The 27,104-nt window shown below is 39.3% G+C and overlaps 1 protein-coding gene across 5 annotated transcripts in view; it reads left to right on the forward strand.

Annotated features, from left to right (window-relative positions):
* Positions 1–457: 457 nt before the first annotated feature.
* The window catches only part of CD109 (CD109 molecule), a 130,326-nt gene continuing 103,679 nt past the window's right edge, over positions 458–27,104 (forward strand). For 3 of the 5 annotated variants that reach the window (XR_007401213.1, XM_049092252.1, XM_049092253.1), the window contains exons 1-3: positions 490–693; positions 1,768–1,940; positions 22,468–22,496. Coding sequence is in view for 3 of the 5 variants with exons in the window: in XM_049092252.1 (XP_048948209.1) it covers positions 620–693; positions 1,768–1,940; positions 22,468–22,496 (276 nt within the window). In the remaining 2 variants the exon portion in view is untranslated. Of the gene's footprint in view, positions 694–1,767; positions 1,941–22,467; positions 22,497–27,104 lie in introns of all 5 variants that reach the window. The other 2 variants (XM_025444527.3, XM_025444528.3) reach the window with 2 other exon arrangements.

Genomic DNA, 27,104 nt, shown 5'->3' on the forward strand with positions numbered 1-27,104 from the left:
GCAAACAAAATACCTTAATTTGTGTTTTAAGTAAAAATAGTGTTTCTCCTGTCCTTTCATATACATTAACCAACTACCCAGAAAATACCTCGGTTTGGGCTCTCTCTGTGTGTGTGTGTGTGTCTGTGTGTTTCATTTCTCTAAAATTATGACTCATGGTCTGGGGGACAATGATTGATTTTTTTCCACTTCGCAAAGCCGCTCCGCATTTCTCCTCACAAGGATGGGCCTGTTTTCACCCCGGGCATCGTCGGTGGGCGCTAGTGTAAACAGCCCGGGGAGGCCGGGGGCTGGGGAAGGGGGCGCCCCGTGTTCTCCGCGGGGAGCGGGGGTGCCGGGGCCAGGTCGCGCGGACCGCACTTCTCACCCCCCCACCGCCCCGGATTTTCGAGGCTCGCCGGGAGCCGCGAGAAGCGCCATTGTGATGCGGGCGGGAGGGGTGGAGCCACCAAGTCCCGTCTCAATTCAGACTTCTCACTCCGCTTGCAGGCGCGCCCGTCTCGGATTGCTAAACGCCGGAGTCGGGGGAAAAGAAGCGGGGAGGAGGTGGGAAGCCACACCCCGCCGCGCCCGCGAATTTCCCCGGGAGCCCAGGGTGGCCCAGGCAGACGCGGCCGAGATGCGCGGCCGGGGGCTCCTGACCGCCGCCCACCTCGTGTGCGTGTGGACCGCAGTGCTGGCCGCGGGCTCGCGGTAGGAGCGCGGGCGGGGCGGGCGCGGGGCGCGGGGCGGGCGCGGGCGGCGGGGCGCGGGGCGGGCGCGGGCGGCGGGGCGCGGAGGGGGCGCGGGGCACCCGCCCGGAGGGCAGAGCGTCGGTCGCTGCAGCTCGGTTCTCCATGGGACAGTTACTTTCTCCACCCGTGGAAGCTGTTTAGCGTCTTTCTGGCAGTAACGACTTTTCTAGAGAGATAGGTCAGTTTGAGTGCACGTTACCTCTGCCTTTCCCGTCACATTTTTTTTCTTCTCCCATGCAGCGTGCCTTCTTTTCTCAAAGGCGTGTGAGGTGTGTGTGTTTCTCCCTCCAGACTAGCTCTCTCTCAACGCGGGCACTGGCAAGGTGTGGCCGAGGTGCAGGGAGTGGTTGGGGTGCACACACTAACTAGGAAGAGAACTAATGAGACACCCACATTAATGGAAAGTGCCCACTCCTATCGGTTTTTTTCTGCGGTTGAGCCTTTACCCTTGGCTTGGGCAGAGAAAGTGGTGTGTTTGCTGACTTTCTTGCTCTGCTACACCTGGACGTTTTACCCCTGGCCGTTTAATTTCCGGTGATAGACTTCAATCACTGGTATTTGTTAGATGATGTTTTCCGGGGCAGATGCCCATGGAGGAAAGTTTGAATAAAACCCGCAAAATGTGTGTGTGTGTGTGTGTGTGTGTGTGTGCAAGTCAAAAAATAAATCACGCTGGGATGAGGTCTGTGAAGGAGAAGTGTAAGGGCTTGTACTTTGCCAGTAACCTCTGCATGCCTCGGTGCAAGCCATTTACACCGAGGCTCATCCTGTGCTGTTTGTGGTTTATACAATGGAAATAATAACACATGCTCTCCACTAGTGGTGCAGGAATTACTGCATTAAGATTGATTTATGGGAATTCTTGTTTCAATAGCATTTCAATGCAGTTGCTAAATGGAGCAGTGGGGCAATATTGGGATAATTGGAACAACTGCAGTTGGCACAGTATGGAGAATCTCACTATCTATGAAACGTGAGGAATGGAGATGTAAGGATAAGGAACTGTGTTTTTCTCATCTCGGGGACTCTTTAGGCCTAGATTTCTGGTGACAGCCCCAGGGATTGTCAGGCCTGGAGGAAATGTGACTATTGGGGTGGAGCTTCTGGAACACAGCCCCCCCCAGGTCACCGTGAAGGCGGAGCTGGTCAAGATGGCAGCCAACCTCTCTGTCTCTGTCCTGGAAGCAGAAGGAGTCTTTGAAAAAGGTAAGAGAAACAGCATGAAGTCTTACCCTTCTGGAGTATGTTAACAAAACCACACATTAGGTAGGGTAACAGAGAAACCCCAGAGTTGCAGTGTTTTACATAGTACAGTTTTAACATTTGCTCACATAAAGTCCAAAATGGTTATTCCTGGATGCTCTCCCAAGCGGGGATGCAGAGACCCAGATTCCTTCCACTTTGTGGCTCCCTGGTCATCAACATGTGGCTTCCAAGTCTGCAGGGGAAGCATAGAGTTTCTTATGTGGGAGGTTTTTATGGGATAGGCTTAGAAATGGCTCAGATCACTTCTGTTCCTCTTCTTATGGCCCCATGCTTAGCTGCAAAGGAGGCTGGGAAATAGATGCCAGTGACTGCTCAGAGGGAGAAATGGGCAAAGTCAACAGTCTGAAGCAAAACCATATTTATATATAGTTCATATAAAGCGTATGTAACCATGTTTCTTTATATTTATAAAGTGCTAAGGATTTTACTAAATAGGCCCGTGGAAAGGAAAAGAGCTGCACAGTGTTGAAGTTCAGTCTTATGGAATATTTCTTAATTTTTAAATATGGGAAAACAATGATGTAAATGTAGGAGTCATTTGTAAAAGAACCCACATCTTGAATTTGGAATCTAATCTGGTTTAGGATTAAATTGGGTCGATGAATGTCTTCTTTTTTAATACTAAGGGAAAAATAATTTTGGGCATAAATACTTAAGCTTTTTTTTTCCTATTAAAATGAATATTTATTGTATTTTTTTCTAGTTGAAAGAGTAATACATACTTGGTGCTTACATCTTGTAACTGAAGGAAATAAACCAAGATCACACATAATCCTACTACCTAATATAAACACAATTAACTAAGAGCATGTTCAGATGTTTAGTCAGAGGGCAGAAATTGAGGCATAAATGCCCATACCGTTAAGAGTTATCTTAAAACCTTAATTTAAGGACACATAATGAAGGGTGGAAGGGATTCCACAGTAGTTCATTTTATAAATGTTTGTCCTCTATCAACAGAGAAGTTAACACCATCATGAAAGGAGATAAAATCAAAGTTTATCTATAACTGTGTTTTTTTTTCTCCACTGGAGATTGACTGACTAGTTTGGGATAAAAGTCAGGAAGAGGTGATATGTACAGGGGCTAAACCACGTTGTCTTTCTTTCTTTCTTTCTTTCTTTCTTTCTTTCTTTCTTTCTTTCTTTCTTTCTTTCTTTCTTTCTAATATTTTATTTATTCATGAGAGACAGAGAGAGACAGAGACAGAGACACAGGCAGAGGGAGAAGCAGGCTCCATGCAGGGAACCCGATGTGGGACTCGATTCCAGGACCCCAGGATCATGCCCTGGGCCGAAGGCAGGCGCTAAACCACTGAGCCACCCAGGCTCATAGGAGCTATGTCAGAAAAGTGGGAGGCCTTGTTTCCCTGGGGAGGAAATGTAGATTAGGGCTTAGGATCTGGGATTGTCTTCTTGACAATAAGACAGTATGATTTTGTGTGGTTACCTAACGGTTCTGAGCCTGGATTTCCTTACCTATAGAATGGGGATAAATGAAACTTACTTCCCAGAGTAGGTATAAAGTGAAAGTTAGTATCCAGCATCTATGAGGAATTCAACACCAGCCATTAATATCATTTATAAGTAGTAATACTGAAGAAGATGCAGGATGCATTATTTCTTTTTATATGAGGGCAGACTTCTGCTTTCATTATTGCCTATTATTTCTGAAAATGAATTAATCCTGGTTTTATGATAATGGCTAAGGAAAATGTTGAAATACTAAGAGCAGACAATACTTAATGTAGTTCCGCATTCATTATTTAGTCACTAAGAATTACCATTTTGGCTCTACTAGTGTGGCAGTTTTACTGCAATGCAGAGGTCTAGAATAACATGGATGATTTTGATAAATATTTGGGCTTTGCACAGATGTTTGTATACTCTTATTTTAGAATTTCTACTGCATTATCTTTTCTGCAATCTCCTTTATCAGTCTTTTTTCTGCAAGTAGTACCAACATGGTACAGGTGGTGGTGGGGGCTATAACTCATTTTAAAACCTTTTCCTTAGATTTTTCTTTTGGGAAGAGAGTTGGTCATATGTCTCTGGGAAGGCTAAAGTGCTCAAGACTGGGCCAGGCAACACTATCCTGAGAGCAGAATGGATCTTTGATAAAGAGAGGGAGAAAATGTACTTCTTTTACTGGTTGTTTTCTGACTGTTGACATACAGTTTCATTGAAAAATACCATTTCTGGGAGCGCTCTCTCTCTTTCAAAGGAGAATGTTACTGTTATCAGAGGCTGTGAGTCATTGTTCTCAAAGCAGATGCTTCCTGTAATGTTAGGACTTAAGGACCAAGACTTTTTTTTTTAATCTAACTTCTCCAGTTGCAGCAATATGTAGACAGATGAGCATTCCAAATGAATGGATCTTCTAAATCCACAGATCCTCCTAGGATCCATTTTTTTCTTCGTTGCCACATAAACACAAACAAATACATTTTAGGTCTGATTATTTCATTACTTTTTTGTGAGGGCCTTCAGGAAAAGGTCGGTTCTAATAAAGATTCATCTTCTTGCAGAGCTGGGTAAAGAGGGGTATTATGTCTGAGTGGCTGTTTCTAACACTCTGGGTCTTTTTAGAAATTCCCAGGGCAGAGCAGTGTTTCACCATAACCAGAATGTATTGGTAGCTTAATTTATGTTAGAAATGGTAATAGCTAAGGGATTCAAATTGCAGAATATACTTTTAAAAAGGGATGGGTGAAATTGGTAAAGGGAATTAAGAGTACACTTATCTTGATGAGCATTGAGTAATATATGGAAGTGTCAAATCACTATATTGTACACTTGAAACTAGTATAACACTGTATGTTAACTGCATTGGAATTAAAATTTAAAAAATGGAAAAATATAAATAAATTAAAAACAATAAAAAGGCAGAAAAGTATGGCTTGTCCTCAAGGAAGAGTTCATTTATTTGTTTGACAGATAGAAGGAAGATTTTATTTACATTTCCATCCTTGAGGTCAGCAGCATTGATTACATTAGTTTTTCATTTTTAAATATATGAATCCTCCATTTATTTGGAATCGATTATGAGTTTTTTTAGGGTAGCCCTTTAGAACAGTAACCCTTAAGGAAAAAGTGTTTTTGCTAAACTTTGTGGCATTCTCTAAAGTATATAAATGCGTCTTCGGTGGTGAAATTCAGACACTGAAGTGTCCCTGCCATTATCATCACCACCACCACTACCCTCATTGCCACTACCCATCATCACCAGCACATCATCCTCTTTATAGTGAAGAGAGCTAGGTTCATAGTCTTCTGTTGTATAAAATCATAATTGACAAAACATGGTAGAAATTCAGCAGGTAGGATCTACCAGAGGGGAGACGATGGGAGTCCCTTTGGCATTTGAAATCAATTCAGACTATATGTTGGGTGGAGAGTGAGTCTGTCCTCTCATTTCTTCCCTTCTTGTTTTTTTATTTTTTCCACTAGTGTGATATTGTCCTGGAGTTCCATGCCAAATCAAGAAAAAAAAGTTTAAGAATATTTGATTTCATGGGTCATAAACAAGAACTGTCTTCTCCTCTGTGAAGGCAAATGGAATGATTGAACTATGTTTGATGTCCTTGAAATTATTATTTCTGCTTCATTCCCTTCCTCTTTCTACAATTTGAAATGTTCATTTGTGAACTTTCAGTGTTTCTCTTGAGTGAGATTTGCCTAAAATAATAATGAACGTCGGCAGCCCCGGTGGCCCAGTGGTTCAGCGCCGCCTTCAGCCCAGGGCATGATCTTGGAGACCCGGGATCGAGTCCCACGTTGGGCTCCCTGCGTGGAGCCTGCTTCTTCCTCTGCCTGTGTCTCTGCCTCTCTCTCTCTGTGAGTCTATCATGAATAAATAAATAAAATCTTTAAAAAAAAATAATGAACGCACCTTTCCCCCTCATTAATGAATTTATTGTTGCTGGTTTCACATGAATCTGATTTAAGAAGAAAACCTAACCAGAAAATGTCAGCTGAAACTTCAGGTGCTCTGCAGGGCATCTTGTGGTGAGTGCTTGCTGGTTGGGATGCACTGTTTGTTTATTTATTGTGCCAAGCCTGCTTCCATCTTCCCATTGACATGAGACCTACTCTATGAGTGTATCCATAGCCTTTAATAATTGCTTTTTCTTTTTGCTCTAAAATCTTGGAGAGTTAATGGGGGGGGGGTGTTTGCTTCCTATTTTTTGAGTTAAAAATTCTTCTTTGTCCTTTATTGTCTTTCTTTCTCACATTGACAATGGAGTATTTTATTTTCCATTTTGATCCAGTAAGGGTGGGAAATCAATATTTCATAAAACTTGAGATATTATCTGAAAAACCTAAAAAAAATCATCCAATTCAGTTTGGATGGCTTTCTGGTGGAAACAAAACTCCTGAACATACGTTTCATGGCTTGTAGATCAAAATCAGTCCATGGTTTTTATGAGAGTAGATTAATTAGTGTAGTGTGTAGGCAGATCTCCCAGGGCAGGTTTTCACAGGCAGCTTTGCCGGTAGAACTCAGTCTGAACTTGTAGTTACGTGAGAATTATTTTTAAAGGGTGTGGACTCTTCATTCACATGTCTTTGCTATTGTGTGTGATATATATATAAATAGGTAGGTGGGGCCGGAGGATAAAGGACCATAGTGTAATGATGGTGTGGTTGGGCTCTGAAGCCAGGCTACCTGAATGTCCTTCCATTAGTGGTTGTGTGGCTGTGGCCAGTCATGATCTCACCGGGCCTCAGTTTTATTATCTGGAGCATAGTGGTTCTTGCCTTATGCAATTACATGGTTATTTTGCGGATTAAGTGAGGTAACATGTTTAAAGCACTTAACACATAGGAATTATTCAAGAAAATGGCAGCTGTTGTTTTAGAAAAGAATAGCAACAATCGTGGCAGAGGCAATTAATAATCATCTGTTGGCATGATCTTGAACTGGGAACTCTATGAAAGGCACATCACTAGGGGGCGCTGAGAAGGGATTTAACATATTACATATTGAGTTTCCTTATAGTGCCAGGGACTTAATGCGCAATGCTTAACTTCAGTAACCTTGTGAGGAAGGCACTGTTATCTTCATTTTAGAGATGAAGAAACTGAGGCTAAGGGAGAAAAAAACATTTTTCCAGAGTTAACAAGATAAATAGTAAAGCCTGCATTTGAGGTTGGTTCTATTGGTTCTGAATTTGAAGGTTTAGACTGGCTGGAAGAGCATTACATATTTTTTGTTTCCCTTACTTTGGGATATTGATGTAATGTTGTATCAGTTAGCTTCCTCTAAAATGATTGTTATGTTTGCTTGTGGTGATTTAGTCCTGGATCTAATGAAATCTAATCTGGATCTGAAGAATCACAGTGCAATGCAAGCTCTCTACCCAGTTTACTTGGAGCTTTATAGAATTTTGGATCTGGATGGGACCTCAGAGATAAGTCAATTCAGTCACCTAATTTATGGCTGAGGAGACTGAGGCCTGGTGTTTGATGACTCGCCCAAGGTGAAATTGCTTATTGGTAGCAGAGCTGAAAATCTCACATGTCCCCAAATTTGCAGTCCGATGCTGTTTCCATTATACTCTAGGAAACTTTCCTAACATATGGAGAAGTATGTGTAAGACCCAGGATATATTTGAAAATGTTGATTTTTCTGATATGGAAGAAAATAAGGCTAACTAAGGAGTTTTAAAATGCTTACCTGCATATTTGTGCAAGTCTCTGGTTTCAGCTCAAGGTAGAGTTGCTCTTTCTGGACTAATGGTTCTGCATGGGGTGGGGGTGGGGCTTGGGGCCTCATAGATCTTCCTAACACAAAATCCTGTTGCTGGATTTCTCGCAGTGTGAGTTGTGCTTATTAAAAATACAGACTCAGGGCGTCTAGCTTGCCAGTTGGCGGAGCATTCGATTCTTGATCTCAAGGTTATGGGTTTGAGCCTCACATTGGGTGTAGAGATTACCTAAAAATAAAATCATAAACAAAATGCAGACTCATGGTCACCCCTTCAAGACATCGGTAAGGTCTGGGAATCTAAATTTTATTTTGAGCAGTAATCACAAGTGATTCGTAGCCCCATTAAAATGAGAACGACTACTCTTTAGTATCTTACGAATTGATCGTACCAAGTACTGGAAAGCCTGAGAGTGAGAGGCATGCCTTTGCAAGTCTCAGATGATTCATAGCAGCTGAGAGAAGTCCCCTCCCAGACTTCTGTATTTGCTTTCAAGCAGCCCCCAACCCTAAGAATGGATGTTAATTTTAAGCGATGGAGAAACATATTTTGGGATTTAATTATGAATCAGTGATTGAGTGAAGCTGAAAGTGAACATACTGATTCTTTAAACTCCAAGTTAAACATGTGCTGCTCTTCTTACACGAAATGAGTCACTGTTCCTCAGTGACTCACTGAGGGGTTGTGGTGGAAATAGAAATTAGATCCTGTAAGAATTTGGGCAGGGTTACTGTTTGATCCTTTATGTTGTTAAGAGGGCTTTATAATGTTGAAACTAGTTGTTTGCCCAATGACATCTCCTCCCCCCACCTTATTTTATTATTTACTGATTATTTGCTGTATATGGATGTGGATGAATGGGGGTGTGTGTGGAATAAGAGGAAGGAAGGATTAGAAAAGGTTCAGAGGCTCCAGAAGGATAACCTGTAATATTTACAGTGCAGAAGGCTGGAGAGTTTTTATTTCTTGTTTGTATAAAAAATTCATGTGGTTTGTAAATAGTACTTCTTGTGTGTGACCCTGTGCTTGGTACTGTTACCTTTTACATCCAGAACTATACAAATGTCCATTCATACATGTTCCACTCCTGCTGATATATTTGGCATTTAGTGGGAACAGTTATTTCACATTCTAGAGGAGGAGAGGGTGTGCCAGAGGAAAGAGCTGACAGCTGGGAGTGGCAGCTATGGGGAGATAGAGGTTTGTGTGTATGTTTTCTGAAAAGATGCTACATCCTGCTTTAGGTGTAAGTTTAGGAAGACATCCGGGTGGAAATGTGCAGCAGATAGTTTGAAATTGTAGCAGGGAGAGAGTTTAAGGAATTGTTTTCATAGAGGCAGACAATATTTGAAGTCTTGGTGGAAATGCATGAGATTGACAAGAGAGACAAAGCTTAAGGAGCAAGACTGATGACAGAAGCTCGCAAGAAGGAAAATCAGTCAATGAAATGGATAGACAAAGTGCAGCCAGAGACAGGGATAGACTGAAGATGGTGATATGTTTCAGAAGCTGAGGGAAGGAAGTTACAAGAAGTGAATGGTTTTAAGCTGAATGTTGGGAGCAAAAGCCAAGTTTTAAGTAATAAATGGGTAGTGAGAAACTATAAGAGTGGAGGCTACTCTTTACTGAACTTTGACAGTTGAAAGGAGAGAGGTATATGTTCTCTTAAAATGCCCAGTAGAGGGGTAAAAGGGTTGATGTAAAAGGAAGGGGTGGATAATTCATGGATAAGAAGTGGTGGGATCAGGATTAGGAGCACAGGTAAGTGGATTAATCCTTAAAAAAGAAACCCAACTTGTTCTTTTTGTTTTGATGCAAGAAAAGCGAGAGAACGGATAACGAAATAAATATTTTGAGGTATGAACTTGAGATGAAGAATAAAATTGAAATACGGTTTTAGGAAAACTTTGCAGTAGTTATTTATCTGCCTCTAAATTGTACGTACCTGGTCATCTCTTCAATAGGGAGTGGGGATATATGTTACAAGTAGTGGCCCTTTGGAGAGAGAAATACAAATTGGAGATACTCCCTGGTCATGTCCAAATGGGTCCCTGCTGGATTGTGGGATGTTGGAATGCAAGGCCTGATACTTGTATTGGTATCAAGAGAAGGAACACAGGAGAATAGAGAAGAGAACGGGGTATTTATGGTGGTAATATGCTTTACTTGAACCTGTAGGGATTGGGTAGTTATTTTATTATTGCCATGGGAATGTCAGTGTGAGTAAGAAGTGGAATTGTAACTTATTAACTCTTGGTCTGGGCTAAGATGATCATCATACCAAAGGTGCAATGACAAAACTTGAGGAGAAGGAAATTATAATGGATTCTGGTCTTGCTCTGTTTCTTCCAGTCTTCATTTCTTTTAGGAAAACTCCATGACTTGACTTTCTTACCTTGCAAGGGTGAGGGTGAAATTGACCAAAGAAAATTTGATGAAGGAAGTTGGGTGGGGAGTAGTAGGCAGGTCCTTGGGTGTTTAGTTTTGAAGAGATGACTCATGAATTAATTAATTAATTTTGAAAAAATTTTATTTATTTATTCATGAGAGACACACAGAGAGAGGCAGAGACACAGGCAGAGGGAGAAGCAGGCTCCCTGCAGGGAACTCGATGCAGGACTCGATCCTGGGACTCTGGGATCAGGCCCTGTGCCAAGGCAGATGCTCAACCACTGAGCCACCCAGGGGTCCCTCATGAACTAATTTAAAGGCCAGAGTGGTAAAGTACTCAGAAATAAACAGGGAGTTACATTCTCTTAAGAGTACTTGATAGGTTCCTTTTGGTAGAGCAATGTTGGGAGATTACATTTATGAAAATGTAGCTGGCAGCAATGATTTAATATTATAAATTTAAATTTTGCTGAAATCTTGTTAAACCTTTTCAGAAATATAGTTGAGACAGGGCGTTGCTATTTTGAGAATTCCAAATATTTATTAGGCATCAAATTGTATATGGCACAGCATTGGGTGGTGTAAATATTTGGCTTCTCACTGGGATGCAAAGTAGGTTTCATTTCATGTGCTGTCTTAGGTTTATGGTAGAGGCTGCTTGCAGTGCTGTGTTGATGGTGTCAAGGTCAAGTCTGGGTTCACTGGAATAGAGAGTAGATGGATTAACTGTGTCTACCATGGGCATGGGAATAGGGAGTATGGTATGAATGCTGCGAATGAGCCTGTTGGGTTGAAGAGGGATGGACTTCTACAGGGCTACATGGGAGCTTGAGGTAATCACAACATGATAAGAGAGAAAAGGTAGAAGAGTGTTGTGTTCAAATATTAACCTTGCGAGTGCACCAAGCTACAGAGGAAGGATAGGGAGGGAACATGAGATTTTGTTTGGACTAATATTTTGGAAGGTCTGTTTTGTATAGTTTGGGAGATATGGCGGGTAAACTGGGGGTTCTTGAACCACATTGGAATCGAAACCTTAACACTACCTCTTACTACTTAAGTGGCCTTGGGCTGGTCACTTTATTTCATCTAATCTCCATTTCTTCATTTGTATAATGGCAATAATAATAGAGCCTACCTTAGAGCATTGTTTTGAATATTAAATGAGATAGTGCTTAGGAGCCATACTGTGCAGTATGGTAGCCGTGACTTACCTGTGTGTTTTTTTTTTTTTAAAGATTTATTTATTTATGATAGACATAGAGAGAGAGAGAAAGAGAGAGGCAGAGACACAGGAGGAGGGAGAAGCAGGCTTCATGTCGGGAGCCCGACGACGTGGGACTCAATCCCGGGACTCCAGGATCGTGCCCTGGGCCAAAGGCAGGCTCTAAACTGCTGAGCCACCCAGGGATCCCCTTACCTATGGGTTTTGAGTGCTTGAACTGTGACTTGTGCAAATTGAGATGGACTACAAGTATAAAATACACACTGGATTTTTGAATACTTAATACCAAAAAATGCAGTAAAACTGAAATTTTTTTAAACTGATAATTTTTCAGTATTGATTATACATTCAATGATAATATTTTGAGTATATTGGGTTATATAAAATATGTTATTAAAATTAATTTTATCCTTTTTTTTATTGCACTGCTTTAGCACGTTTATCATATTGTCTGGCACATAGTAAACACTGGAGAATGTCAGCTGTGTTGTCGTACCTAGCACTTCCTAGTATCATATGTTATTATTTTTCCTTTTTTTTTTTTTTTTAATTTATTTATTTATTTATTTATGATAGTCACAGAGAGAGAAAGAGAGAGAGGCAGAGACATAGGCAGAGGGAGAAGCAGGCTCCATGCACCGGAAGCCCGATGTGGGATTCGATCCCGGGTCTCCAGGATCGCGCCCTGGGCCAAAGGCAGGCGCCAAACCGCTGCGCCACCCAGGGATCCCGTATCATATGTTATTATTGATGTCACCCTTGTGAGCACCAGCTGTGGCATCAGGCCAGGTCTCTATTGATGGCAGTTTGATTCTAACTCAAGCAGGCCTTCAAACTTATTCCTTATCCCTTGAGAAAGGAGGAAATCTCCCTAAAAAAGCACCATACCATAGGGGGCAATAAACTTTTTCTATAAAAGGCCAGGTGGTAAACATGGTAGGTTTTGCTGCCTTATGGTTTTTATTGTTTGTGTTTTTAGCAGCAAAGTAGCTACAGAGATGGTGCAGAGTAAATGAGTGTGCTCATGGAACTTTATGGACCCTGAATTTGGAGTTCATATAATTTTCATGTGTCATGAAATATTATTCTTTTTCTTTTTCCAGCTATATAAAAATGCAAAACCATTTTTAGTTCACAAACTATATGAAAGTAGGTGTGGGCTTTATTTGGCCCTTGGGCTATAAATTGCAAACCCTGCCATTGCAAATGCCCTGTACATTTACTTAGTAGTCCAGAGCCTTGTTTGACTCTTGGTTTTACACATGTGTCGAACCTAACATTTGGCTTATACTACTGTACCATTGTATTTATTTTACTTTTAGTGGGTTTTGTTTGACCTAGTGATTCACAGTGGTCTAAAGGGAACAAAACACTATGAAACTTGTGTTTATTGAGATGTTTGTAAATAAGAATGAGGCAGGAGAGAAAAAAAGTTAAAGACCTGCAGAAAGGACCAAAGGAGATTTTTTTTTGCTTGGTTTTACTCGAAATGCTGGTCGTTTCTGTATAGATTGGATTCACTGGAGAGTTACTTAGCTTTAAAGTGACATTAAGCTGTGAAGCAGAAGCATATTTTAAGGTTTTGTCCTCCACAGATAGGTAGTGGGAAATTCCCTTTCTCACTTTGTCCATCTGTGATCTGAGAAAATGCTGAATGAGAGAGTATTTAATAACTTGGTAAGGAGGTCAAAGTTTTCAGCTAAGAAAGTGATATACTTAAGATTATGTTGCTGAGTATCAGAGAGCTACCAAGAATAATTAAGCAATAAATACTAAGTGAGGCATATAAATATATATATATATATGTGTTTATGTATTTGCATATATATTTATATACGCACATGTAGCATATATATATATGTATATGCATATAATGGAAAAGCTTTCTTCTTCCATAGAGAATATTTCTGGATCTGTTGGATTTCCAATTATATACACTCCTTCCCTTCAGCAGTTCTCCACAGAGCTATTTGGTGAACACAGATGTCAGAAGAGGCAGCATATGGTATTATAGAGTGTGTTTAAAAAGTTAAAGGAAGGTTAGTTTTTGTGTATGCTTATTACACAACTTAAAAATAGCTTGACTCTATTTGTAAATCAAACGGCCAGCTGTCAGGCTTATGCCAAGTGTGAAGCCTTAAAACAAGGTTCCTTTTGAGTGGCTTCTGCAATATTGGGAAGGAGAAAGCATCTGAAAGGGTTCTAAGATTGACTTTCTGTGGTTATACACAAAAATGACCTGAATTTTACAGACTTATCTACAATAATGTTGAGAAGGACCTTGCATAACAGAGCAGATCTTTAGTCCGTAATTTAAAGGCATGCCGGGCAGTGTTTCAAGAGGTGCTCTCACTCTTTCCTGTGTCTGAGTGGAACCTTGCTCCGAGGGAGCTGAAATGGTTTCAAAAATTTGCAAATGCTGTCTATTTAATCTTCAACCTAGCAACAGCACAGAAAGATTACTATTCCTCATCTACATTCCCACCACTCTGCTCCCAGTTGTATGTTTTGATTGTGTAAATTATTGCTAGAATGTTAGGATGTTCACAGAAGGCTTAGTAAGTGCCTGGGACATTCCAAGCTGCATTTGTAAATTTAGAGAGAAAACAAATTGAAAAAAATGTCAAGTGCTTAAAGTTGACCTTTTAATAAGGACACATGAGACTAGTGAGTGGGCTTTAAATTGGATCTCCGTACACATCCTTTGAGCCACTCTCTGAACCTAGCAAGAATTAGGGGTGGGTGCTCCTGCTTTTTGGTGCCCCTGTGCTCCTGCTTTTAGGTGCAGTTCTGTGTCTGGCTCTTTTTCTTGGGCCTATGAACACACAACTGTCATGTGTCAGAGTAGTGAGAGCCAGGCATGCAGTCAACTTTCTCTTCCAGTTTTTCTTTAATGAGAAAACCCCTCAAAGGTTTGACCCAAAAGAGCTACATTAAAAAAAAAGTTCTATGAAATGGGATTTCCTGAACTTCAAATCTGGATAGCTGGTCTTGAATTTCAGCTGAAATGCTTGCCCTCCGATTAATCAGCCTACTGGATTTATTTGGATTATAGATTCACAGCTGTTTTTTACTTTCTCCTCGTTTAGTGTCTCTGAGATAAAAATAAATACCACCCCTCCCCACCCCCTGCCTCAACAAATACACTTAGTCTTTGTAAATTTGCCAGTGATGGGAGGTAGACTGTGTCAGGCCATGATGGAAAGGAAGCACATTGTTTCCTCCAAGTCACTGGGCTGAGAAAATAGTCAACCCTGATGATTTATCTTAAAGTAATGAAAAATAAATACCTCTTCATAATCAAGGGTACTTGTTTTTTGGGCTCAGCATTCTGCACTTTAGTTTTGTTCACTTTATCCCACTGTAAGGTAGCGTGGTGGATGCTGTGCTGTACCACCAGGTAGAGCCCTTTGGAGAAGGACTGATTTCCTCAAGTACCTGGGAGTGCTGTGGCAGACTGCCCTCACAGCCAGCTCCCTTTGGGGATTGCATCTGCTAAAGAGAATTGCCTTGCCTGAGGGGCACCTCTCCTTGGGTGAAGGTCCAGCTCCATTCCCCTGCTTCCGAGTGTCCCTTGTGGACACCTCTGGAACCTGTCTTGCAGCTCCACCCCCCCCTCCCTAGTCCTGTCTCCTTTCTTTTCCCTTCTCTGTGTGCTGATCACAGGAGCACTCCATAACAACACTCTTGGCACTTTAATCACCATCTCAGAGTTGGCGTTCCTGGGATCCTGCTATAGACAGATGTGGTTATTGTTTAACTTTCCTTTGAAGAGGGATTTTTCGGATCTTGAAATTAACTTCAAATGTATCGAAACTGTGTGAAGAAGTGATATAAGAGTCGGGAAATTTTCTAGGTTTTATATCCCTTCAGAAGTTTTTGTATAACATGATTTTTTAAAATAATTAGTTCTGCTATTGCAGTGCTTATAGGATAACTGTAAAGATTGGAAGAAACATGGATGAAGAAGAATCCCTAGGTTCTCTGATCACTAGCATAGAGCTGAGGAGAGGAGACCTGAGATAATTGAGATTTTGAATCTTCATGAGTGGTAGTGATAACATGCACAAAGAAGCTCTCTAGCCTGGGGAACTTTCACAATAATCAAGGGTATGTAGAGTAAAAGAACAAAGGTACAGCTGCTGTTCTTGTACCTAGAGGCAGTACGGAGTGGTGGTTTACAGCTCAGACCCAAGAGCCAGGCTGCCTGGGTTAGAATCTTGGCTCTGTTACTTCTTTCCTGTGTGACCTTGGGCTAGTCACTTAATGTCTCTTGTAACTCAGGGTTCTCATTTATAAAATAAGGAAAATAATACTTAATAGGATTATGATGCAGATTAGATCAGTTAATATATGTAAGGCTTTTATAGCATCATAAATAGTATCTATTATTATTTTATTCACCAAATTAAAAAATTGTATGTGGTCAGAACTGTTGGTGGTTTTATTGCTTCTAATCAGAAATGTGAGTCTTCCATCCTCTAGACTAACATTGTCCAATAGAAGTATGATGCTATCACGTATGTAATATAATTTTCTATTAACCAAATAAAAAAGTAAAAAATAAGGGTACCTGGGTGGCTCAATTGGTTAAACATCCAACTCTTGGTTTTGGCTCAGGTCATGATCTCAGACCCACTATGACAAAGATGGACTCCATGCTTAGCATGGAGTCGGCTTGCCCCACCCTCTATTCCCTACATTCTCTCTCTGGAATAAATAAATGAAATCTTTGGGGAAAAAAAGGTGAAAAATAGGGGTACCTAGCTGGCTCAGTCAGTGGAGCATGTGACTCTTGATCTTGGGGTTTTGGGTTTAAGCTTCATGTTGTGGGTAGAGATTACTTAAAAATAAAATCTTAGAAAAAATGGTAAAGAAAATCCAGATAAAATTAATTTAATTATATTTTATTTTCTAAATTTTTATTTATTTATTCATGAGAGACACAGAGAGAGAGAGAGATGCAGAGACACAGGCAGAGGGAGAAGCAGGCTCCATGTAGGGAGCCCGACATGGGACTCGATCCTGGATCTCCAGGATCAGGCCCTGGATTGAAGGCGGCGCTAAACCGCTAAGCCACCCGGGGTTCCCCCCCTTTTAAAAAATTTTAGATAAAATTAATTTTAATAATATACTTTATTTAACCCAATAATTCGTAAATATTATCAGTTCAACATGTACTTACTCTAAAATTATTGCTGAGATAGTTTATATTCTTTTTGCTTTTTTGAGTCTTAGAAATATGGGTGTATTTTGCATTTGTAGCACATTTCAGTAGCTCATTTTATTTTATTTTATTTTATTTTATTTTATTTTATTTTTTATTTATTTATTTTTTTCAGTAGCTCATTTTAATACCCACTGTGGCTAGAGGCTATTGTGTTGCACTATGCTCCTTTAGAAGTTTGCTAGTTAATCTTTTTATTTCAAGAGTGTTCTAGTCATCCATTTCTGTGACTGAACCACTCTGAAACTTAGCAGTTAAAAACACTAGTTCATTATTTCTCATGAGTCTCACTCACCCAGCTTGTACTCATAAGATTGATGATTATTGCTTGAGACAGTTATATCCATGATAATTATGAAATTTTCTAATTCCATGATTCCTTCTACATTTACTGGTTGGAATTCTATGGTAAAGAAGAACTTTTTCTTCTCCTTCACTTAGTCATCTATTTGATTATTGAGCAACATGAGTTCGTGGACTCTTACTTTATTCAGTAGTTGTAATCCATAACCTACAATTTATTTGAATGTTCAAGTCATCTGACCATTTCATTATGTATATTGTTGTATGCATATATTATATTATTTTTGTATTTATATAATTTATACAAATATATATAATAGAATGATCAGATGATTTGAACATAAAGGCTTTTTCTTTTTTTTTGCAGATTTCCCATATTATCTGTGTCCCCACACAAGTGTAGCCTCCTCCCCCATTATCAACATCACTAACTAGAATGGTACTTTTTTTTTTTTTAAGATTTTATTTATTTATTCATGAGAGACACACACACAGAGACAGAGACACAGGCAGAGGGAGAAGCAGGGTCCCCGCAGGGAGCCCGATATGAGACTTGATCCCAGATCCTGGGATCACACCCTGAGCCGAAGGCAGACGCTCAACCACTGAGCCACCCGGGAATCCCACATTATTATTATTATTATTATTATTATTATTATTTTAGCAAGAATGAACCTACACTGACACATCATAATCATCCAACGTCCATTATTTACCTTAGGGTTCACTCTTGTATATTCTGTGGGTTTTGGCAAATGTATAATGATATACCCATCATTATAATACTATACAGAGTATTTTCACTGCCCTGAAGACCCTCTGTGCTCTGCCTATTCATATCTCTGTACCACCTTGCAGTAACCTGATCTTTTTTTTGTATCCATTGTTTTGCTTTTTTCCAGAATGTTGTTTATTTGGAGCCAGGCAGTATGTCGCCTTTTCAGACTGGCTTCTTTCACTTAGCAATATGCATTTAGGGTTCCTCCGTGTCTTTTCATGGCTTGATAGCTCATTTCTTTTTAGAGTTGTATAATATTCCATTGTCTGGATGTATCACAGCTTATTTATCCACTCACTGATTGCAGGAAATTTGGCTGCTCTTAAGCTTTGGCAATTATGAATAAAGCTGCCTTAAATATCTGTGTGCAGATTTTTATGTGGTCATACTTTTTCAGTTCTTTTGAGTAAATACCAAGGAGTGTAATTGTTGGTTTGTACGGTAAGAATATGTTAAGTTTTGTTGCCAAACTTGTCTTCTCAAGTGGCCATACCATTTTGCATTGCATACCAGCACTATGTGAGAGTTCCTATTGCTCCACATCCTGGCCAGCATTTGATATTGTCAGTGATGGATACCAGCATCCTGGTATCTTATTGATTTAATCTGCATTTCCCTATGATGTGGAGCATCTTTTATTGTGCTTATTTGCCATTGGTGTATATTCCTTGCTGAGCTGTCTGTTAATGACTTTGGTCCATTTTTTAGTTGGTTATTTGTTTTCTCATTGTTGAGTTTTAAGAGTTTTTGATTATAGTTCTTTATCATATATGTCTTTTGCAGATATTTTTTCCCAGTTTGCAGCGTTTCTTCACATTGTCTTTTGCATAGCAGAAGTTTTTAATTTTGACGAAGTCCACTTTATGAATTCTTTTTAAAAAAGATGTTATTTATTAAAAAAAGATCTTATTTATTTATTTGAGAGGGAGAGAGAGAGTGAAAGAGAGCAAGAGAGAGTGAGTGAGCACGAGTTGGGGGGATATGGAGAAGCAGACCCCCCTGCTGAGCAGGGAGCCTAACATGGGGCTCAGTCCTAGGACCCCGTGATCACAACCTGACCTGAAGGCAGATGCTTCACTCACTGAACCACCCAGGTGCCCCTGAATTATTTCTTTAATGGATTGAATCTTTGGTGTTACATCTAAAAAGACCAAGGTCATCAATGTTTTCTCCTATGTTATGTTCTAGGAATTTTGTAGTTATGCTTTTTATAAGTCTATGATCCATTTTGAGTTAATTTTTCTGAAAGGAGTAAAGTCTGTGTCTATATTCATTTGTTTGTATGTGGATGTCCATTGTTCCAGCATTATTTGTTGAAGAGACAGTCTTTGCTCCATTGCATTGCTTCTGCACATTTGCCAAAGATCATTCAACTATATTAGTAGGGGTCCATTTCTGGGCTCTCTCTTCTGTTCCATTGATCAGTTTGTCTATTCTTTTGCCAATACCACACTGCCTTGATTATTGTAGTTTTGCAGTAAGTCTTGGAATTGGTAGCACCAATCTTCCAACTTTGTTCTCCTTTAGTATTGATGGTTATTTTGGGTCTTTTGCTTCTCCCTATAAACTTGAGAATCAACTTCTTGATTTTCATAAAATAACTTTCTGGGATTTTGATTAGGATTGCATTGATCAAGTTGGGAAGAATGGATGTCTTGACAATATTTAGTCTTTCTATCCATGAACATTGAACATCTCTTCATTTATTTAATCCTTCCTTGATTTCATTTTATCAGCGTTTTGTAGTTTCCTTATATAGATCTTATACACATTTTTTAGATTTATACCTAAGTATTTCTTTTTGGGGGGGATTCTAATGTAAATGGTATTGTTTTTAATTTCAGATTCCACTTGTTCATAGTTGTTTTTTTTTTAATATTTTATTTATTTATTCATGAGAGAGAAAGAGAGAGAGAGGCAGAGACACAGAGGGAGGAGCAGGTTCCATGCAGGGAGCCTGATGCAGGACTCCATCCTGGGACTCTAGAATCATGCCCTGGGCTGAAGGCAAGTGCTAAACAGCTGAGCCACCCAGGGATCCCCTGGTTGGTATATTTTTAATTGAGAACATTCTTCTCATATGCTGAGGTACATGTTAAGATCAGAGCAAATTCTACTGATAGGAGGATATTCTCTTTTTTTTTTTAAAAAAAAAACTTAAAAAAATTTTTTTTAATAATTTATTTATGATAGTCACACACACACACACACACACACACACAGAGGCAGAGACACAGGCAGAGGGAGAAGCAGGCTCCATCCACTGGGAGCCCGACGTGGGATTCGATCTGGGGTCTCCAGGATCGCACCCTGGGCCAAAGGCAGGCGCCAAACCGCTGCGCCACCCAGGGATCCCAGGAGGATATTCTCAATTCCAGCTATTCCCCCATATTGAATTATTTAAATGTTTCAGTTCAAGAATATAACGGGGTTTGTCTTTTTGCCTGGATAGTACTATGACTCCCTTCAACAAATATTTTTACAACATAAAACTTGTCAAGTACATTTTATTTATGGTTCTTTTGAATGTTTCACCAAGTTTAGTTGCTGCAGTATCATAGGGCTTCTTAACTTTACTCCAGTTCAGTATAGAATATGCCTATCCCACTAAAAATAAGAACTTAACAAGAAGTTCCTTCCCATAGGTTGAGATATTACCAAAGCATGATTACAATATTTCAAAGTTAAATCTTGTACAGATTAAACCCATCTCATGTCAATAGTTTACTGAATCAAAAAGATTCAGGACAAATGTTAAATCAGGATTCTGGGATAGCAGCATAACCTGTGATTGTCCTGGCCAGGACTCACTCTGTGTAAAAGGCCTTTCACGGTCTGGTGCAGCCTCATCTCTACAGTCCTCTCTCTGCCAGCTCTTTGCTTCTGTGGACACATGCTGAGCTCCACTCTTTGGCATTTGCTGCTGCTCTGCCTGGAAACTCTTCCCTTCCTTTCTCATCTGGCTAATTTTTCTTTATCCTACAATCCTCGACTTCTGGCATCATTTTTTTCTAGGTAACTTCCCCTGACCCCTGTGAGGTGAGCTCCACCTTATCTATCTTTATTGCAGTCCTTCTGTGTTTAGCTGTATCTGTTCAGTTGTTCCTCTTTCTTCACTTTTTCAAGACACTTTTTGTCCAATGTCCTGTTATTTAAGAGTCCTATTCTTTGCTTCCTATGGTGACAGTTATTGGATAAACCGATCTGTGCTAGGTGATATTGATGAATTGCTTATCTGTTGCAGAAAACATATTTGTATTTCACTGAGGCCCATTGGGGCAGTGGTCTTCAGGTGGGTGTGTGCAGATTGGGGATTGTTTTAGGCCATTTATCAGGGTATAAATGTACTAGCTTTTATTTCTGTTATTTATTGAACAAAACTAAGAAATCAAGGTTTTCTAATACTTAATATTTTGGTTGAGAAAGTGCATTATATGACTCTATAATCTATAAACTTGACATTGGTGATGTGTTCTGATTGACTAAATGCTCCATTATAAAAATTGGAAGATCCTGCTGACATCTCCAGCAGATATCTCTTCCATGTTTTCTGGCTCTGGAATAACTTCTATTTATCATTTAGCATTTCCTCTATGCCAGACACTGTTCTATACACTTTTTAAGTATCAACATACTTATGCTTTACAACCACCTTATGAGATTGATACAATTATGAATATGCTCTTTTTATGGATGAAAAAATTGAGCCTGGATAATCAGGCAACTTTTTCAAGGATGGGGCTAGTACATGGTTGATTAAGTATAGAACTGGTGTAGTCTAATTCCAGAAGCCATTTGCTCAACCTCCTGCTCTGTACTGTGCTGTGCTCCAGTGTCTCTCTGTTCCCATAGAATAGACACATGTGGCTTCCAGGAGGATAGGGTCTATGTCTGTCTTGTTCATTGGGGTAAATATTTCTTAAATAAATATTCACAAATATTTCTTTTTTAAAAAAGAGGTTTATTTATTTATTTATTTGAGAGAGAGAGAGAGAGAGAATACAGAGGGAGAAGGAGAAGCAGACTCCCCACTGAGTGGGAGCCCAATGCAGGGCTCAATCCCAGGACCCTGAGATCATGACTTGAGCAGAAGGCAGACGCTTAACCAACTGAACCACCCAGGCACTGCTCACAAGTATTTCTTAAATGAAGAAACTGTGAGGGTCCATCACCACTCTGTATTCATATCACTTAAATGGGAACTTTGGATAAGTACTCTTTTATTTTTAACTTGAAACATTTTTTCCCTTGAAGTAATTAGATCTGATGAGAAATTGGCATGAGTTAAATTAGTAGTCCTATGTTTAGAAACTGTACATGAAAAGAAGTCTGCATCACTCTAATACCAGTGAGTCACTTATGAGTCCCAGCTCACCCCTGACGTGACTAATCCCTTCCTTTTCTTTCTTAATCATGAGGGTCTGAGAACATAAGAAATAAACCTCAGGTTCTTTCTCAACATCCATTGAAGTGTCTCTCAAATGTGTATAACCCTAAAGCAGCAACAAGAACAGCAGCAACAATGACAACAAAAATGATAAAGGAAAAGAGAAGCAGAACTTAAACTAATTTTTGAGGTGTGGGTGGGGTTCACCTACTGATACCTTTTTAAGTATGGGTCAGGTTTCCTTAATTCTTTGGCACAAGGATGTGTAGTAATCTCTCATGCGTTCTGGGCTTTGATAAAATTGTTTTGTTTTGACCAAATAAGTTTGTGATTCTATAAGCTTATGATTTCTTTATCTGAAAGAGTATTAGGAAAGTCTTCGGAGTTGTGTATTTTATCATCCTATTCAAATTATGACTCTATTTTCTTCCCCGTTTTGCTTTTAGGCTCTTTCAAGACACTTATTCTTCCATCAGTAAGTATCCATTTAAAAATTTTGGTTTCAGACGTATACATTGCATCGATTAGGGAAACAAACTAATATTTTGTTGGTCTTTATATCAATTTACATCCCTTGTGAGTTTGACTTGAGTTCAGTTCTACCTTTAGATTAAGAATAGTGTTACTTCAAAGAGATTTGGTTATTAGCCTTTTCAAACTCATGGCAAAGGTTTTCCTCTTATAAAACAGGGAACTGGCCTGGACTGTTGCCACAGAAATCTGCTTCTGCCTTAAAGAACCTTACAGTTTTGAGTGTGTAATTGACACTCTGTTGGTCAGTTTCTCTGTCCTGGAAAGTTGTAGTAGCACACTGAGCCATATTGAAGGCCGAGGCATTGGTGATACTGATCCTATCTTTGTTTAAACATTTTTTTTTGTTCATAATTTAATTTTTTGCATTATACTTGCTATTTTAAAAATCTTTTGAATATTAACAATTTATTTATCTTGATTACTGAATTTTTTTTGTCTCCTCCTTAATTTTTGCACTTGAGGCAAGGGCCTCGCCCACCTCACCCTTATTCCAGCCCTGGAAAAGGGGATAAAGAAACTGCCTCTGTTTCATAGCGGATTCTCTGGAGGTGAAATAAGATGTGAAAAGTGCTGTAAAATTTGCTATAGAAGTGGAAAAGGGTTATTATTTTGTTGAGAAAGTCATAAAACCTAATGATTGCATGCTGTTTGTGAACTGATCCTACTTATCATAACTTTGATTTGAAAGTTTGTACTTTTATTACCATGTTTTGTTTTGGAGCTTCACACTCTGAACGTACAATAGAGAAAGTAGACCAGGGCATCCTAACAAGAGACGCAATTTGGTATACTTTTGTGAGAAGAGATAACTGATGACTTTGTCAAAACACAAAATTCAGTCTAGTAAATTTGAAGATGTAATTAGCTTTATTAAGCAATTGGGCAGGATCCCATTTAGCAAGTAGAGGGGAGCTCCTGAGTTGTACAGTATGGAAGGTTTTTTTCAGAAGGAAGGTGGGGGCAAGGAAGTGACTAGCAAAAGAAAAGAAAAGATTGTTCCAGGCAAGGTCACCTTCCCTTAGGGGAAGGACATGGGGTTTTATCCTGCAGATTACCTCATCTTCCTTTTGGGGGATGGGGCTAGAGAAGACCCTTGTGACAGATTACCTCATTGGTGCTTGTCAGAAAGTTCCAGATTAATTGACCTAAAATTCTACTTACTCTTGGGAAGGTTGAAACTGCACTTAAGTCCCTGTTTGCTCTTCTGGGAGCAAACTAGTCCATCTTGGGCCTGTGGTTTCTTTTGAACAACTTTAGCCCTGACACTTTACATACTTAATGTAGGATCAGCATCACCTGATGGGCCAAGTTCCTCTATTTCCTCAATTACTTTTTGAAGGTTACTCATCAAGCACATTCAAAAACCACATTCGTTTTTCCGGGGCCAGGTGGTTCCTAGAGAATACAGTAGCTCCCAAACAGTACTCGTAAAAATTACTTATAAGTATAGCTATTGTTTTCTTACCTATTATGTTTGCATTTTCCTTACTAAGAAATATAACTGCTTTTCCATTGTTAAATAGAAAGTAGGGAAAAAGAGGCAAAGCAGGTGGAAATGGTGGTGGTGGGGAACCCATCTCAGTGATAATAAAACATTGCATTGCGTTCATGTACCCTAAAACGTTAGATGCTGGCCATATGCTGTTGAAATAATATTCCAATGAGAAGATTAAAATAACTCCTGCATAACACAATTGTCCTACAGCAGAAGGGGGTGGGATTTAAGTCCAGGAACCACAGTTTAAAGTACAACTGTCTGGTTTCATCAGAGAAGCCTGAAGGTGCATGGGCTGTAAGTGTAGGAAGGCTGAGCAGAGGAAGCATTAGGTGGTACCAGGCACTTGGGCTTGTTCCAGTAATGTCGGTTTTATTATAAATTGTACTTGTCCAAACTATCATTAACTGGAACTTGGCTGCCCTGATTCTGTTAGGTCTCAGCTATGTGAAGTATGAATTCCAACATCCTGTATGTCTTTAATATTAATGCCATTTCTATTGTATGAATATATAGCAATTGTCTATTGAAAGCTTAACTAGAGATTATATTTAAGACTGTATCCCTTTCCTAGTAAAATGAAAATTTAAAGATTTAATCATAAGGTGTCTGGGAAAATGTGATAATGCTTGGCAAAAATAGAAAGTTCTGTATTGTTACGAGTTTTCAGTTAAAACAGACCTAGCTTTCAGAATGTGCACTTGCATTCTGATATTTGTAAATGTAATATTTTAAATTGTCTTTTAAGGTTCTCATGAATTTTTGCTGTAAAATATAAATATTCTGACAGCATTAAAACAAATGTGTTTTTAAAATCTGATGAGCCCATTGTTTCTACTTTTGATATGCTACAATCAGCTTTTAATAAGAAGTAAATAAAAAAATTGATGTTTAATATAAATATGATTTTTTGCACAAAATGTATTAGGATAAATTTCTTCTATTCTCTTTGTAAATAAATCCAACTTAAAATGAAGGAGTGGTTTTTAAATTTAGAAATGTTTTAAAGTTTATGTATAATTAATAATTTTTTAAATTAATAATTAAAAATATTTTTAATAGAAACTGTCATCTTAAATTCCTCAACTTTATTTTGAGTTATTTGAAATCTCCACTACTTTTAGTAACTAGCATTATTAATGGAGTAGGACAAATAATATTGTTTTATCTCAGTTTCTTTGACATATGATCTTTTAAAGAAGGCAAAATGGTTTTAGTCAACCCAGATTAGTTTCTTGCCCACCAAGGACCTTTTAAAAATATTTATCTTATTTTATTTTTAAGTAAACTCTATGCGCAATGTGAGGCTTGAACTCACAACCTAAGATCAAGAGTCCCATACTCCATTGACTGAACCAGCCAGATACACTGCCCCCGGGAGGACCTTTGTGAGTGTACCTTCCTTAGATACCCTGGACAAAGAGCAATCATTTACTCAGAAAATTTGCATTTATGTATACACAGAGTACACTTAGCACAATGAGGATCTTGCATGCCCAAGTCAGATGCTGATTGATACTTTGCTCATAAAATCCCCTTGATTTTGTATACTTCCAGACTCTTGTCCTGCTGCCAGACATGTCCATCTGTGGGAATTGTATCTTCTTCAGCCCCTTGTTCTTGACCCAAATATAGGAATCCCAAATCTCTGTGGGTAAATAATTGGTTCTTGTATAAGAGATATGGAAATCTCTGATGAGGGATTTATTACCAATTCTGGGAACTCTTTCGGTAATTGTGATCCCAAGAAGGCAGAAAGCAATTGATAAGCAGAGATTCAGGAGCTTTTACTTTCTGGCATCCTCTCCACTGTGGGGAGCAGGTTACAATGCATTCTAGGTCTGTTATAGAGAGAAAGTTTCATAGAGATTACTTAAAATCCATGCTATTTTTTTTGGTTTCCTCATAATGCCCCTCTGCTGTTAACAATGGAAGGCTAAGATCTCTACCACAGCTCAGGATCTGGAGTGCCATGCAAAGTCTGTGGTGACACCCCAAGGCTTATAGTGATGTCCCATGATTTGTAGAGTCACCCCTGGTCTACTGATATACCAAGTTCATTTGTAATCTCTGACTTTCCAGCCTTGGGATTAATACTGAGGCTTTGAGGATCCTGAATTATCCAAATCTTACTTATGTGGGGAATGGGGGCAAGGTTTCTAATGGGGCAGTTGAGAAAGCAAATTACTTGGGGTAGCTGAAAGGAGCAGAAAGATAGTACTATTTCCTTTTGAGGTAGTGCCAGCTCCCAGAAGGAGGATGGAGTAGGGCACAGAAAGAATGTTTTTTTTTTTTTTTTTTTTAAAGATTTTTATTTATTTATTCATGAGAGACACAGAGAGAGAAAGGCAGAGACATAGGCAGAGAGAAGCAGTCTTCATGTAGGGAGCCTGATATGGGACTAGATCCTGGGTCTCCGGGATCATGACCTGAGCTGAAGGCAGACACTTAACTGCTGAGCCACCCAGGCATCCCAGAAAGAATGTTTTTGGACACATTTGTGTTACTTCTGCTTCTTTAACTCTTGGCATTCTTGTGATTAATGGGCCTCTTTAGTTTGGGGCCTATGCATCATTAATTTGACATAAATCTTCAATCTACTATCTGTTCTGGAGCCTAAAAAGGATCAAACTATATCCAAATCGTGAAAAACAGTCCTATCAAATATCATGTTTTAAACATGAAGTGTTTATGAATCTTTGCCATATGTAACAGTATGATATGCTGGCATATATATATATAGCTTCCTGCTTTTAGTATTAGAATATCTATTTAAAAGAATCTGAGAGCTGAAGTATCATTTGAGAAAATAGAATATAAGAATGCAGGTTCCAAGATTAGACTCCCAGCCCTACTAGGGTACACATCTCTGGTTCATGTTGTATCCCAAGGACTTAGAACAACCTGGAGCCAGAAGGTGCTCAATAAATGTTTATGGAAAAAAAGCAAAAGTCAGCATTGGAAGTTATTTGCATGTGATGCTACTGATTGTTTTTTCTAACTTTTTATTAAGAAATTCTCAAATATACAAAACACTTGAAGGAATTTCATAGT

The sequence above is a fragment of the Canis lupus genome, chromosome 12, assembly GCF_003254725.2.
Source record: "Canis lupus dingo isolate Sandy chromosome 12, ASM325472v2, whole genome shotgun sequence".
Lineage (NCBI taxonomy): Eukaryota > Metazoa > Chordata > Mammalia > Carnivora > Canidae > Canis > Canis lupus.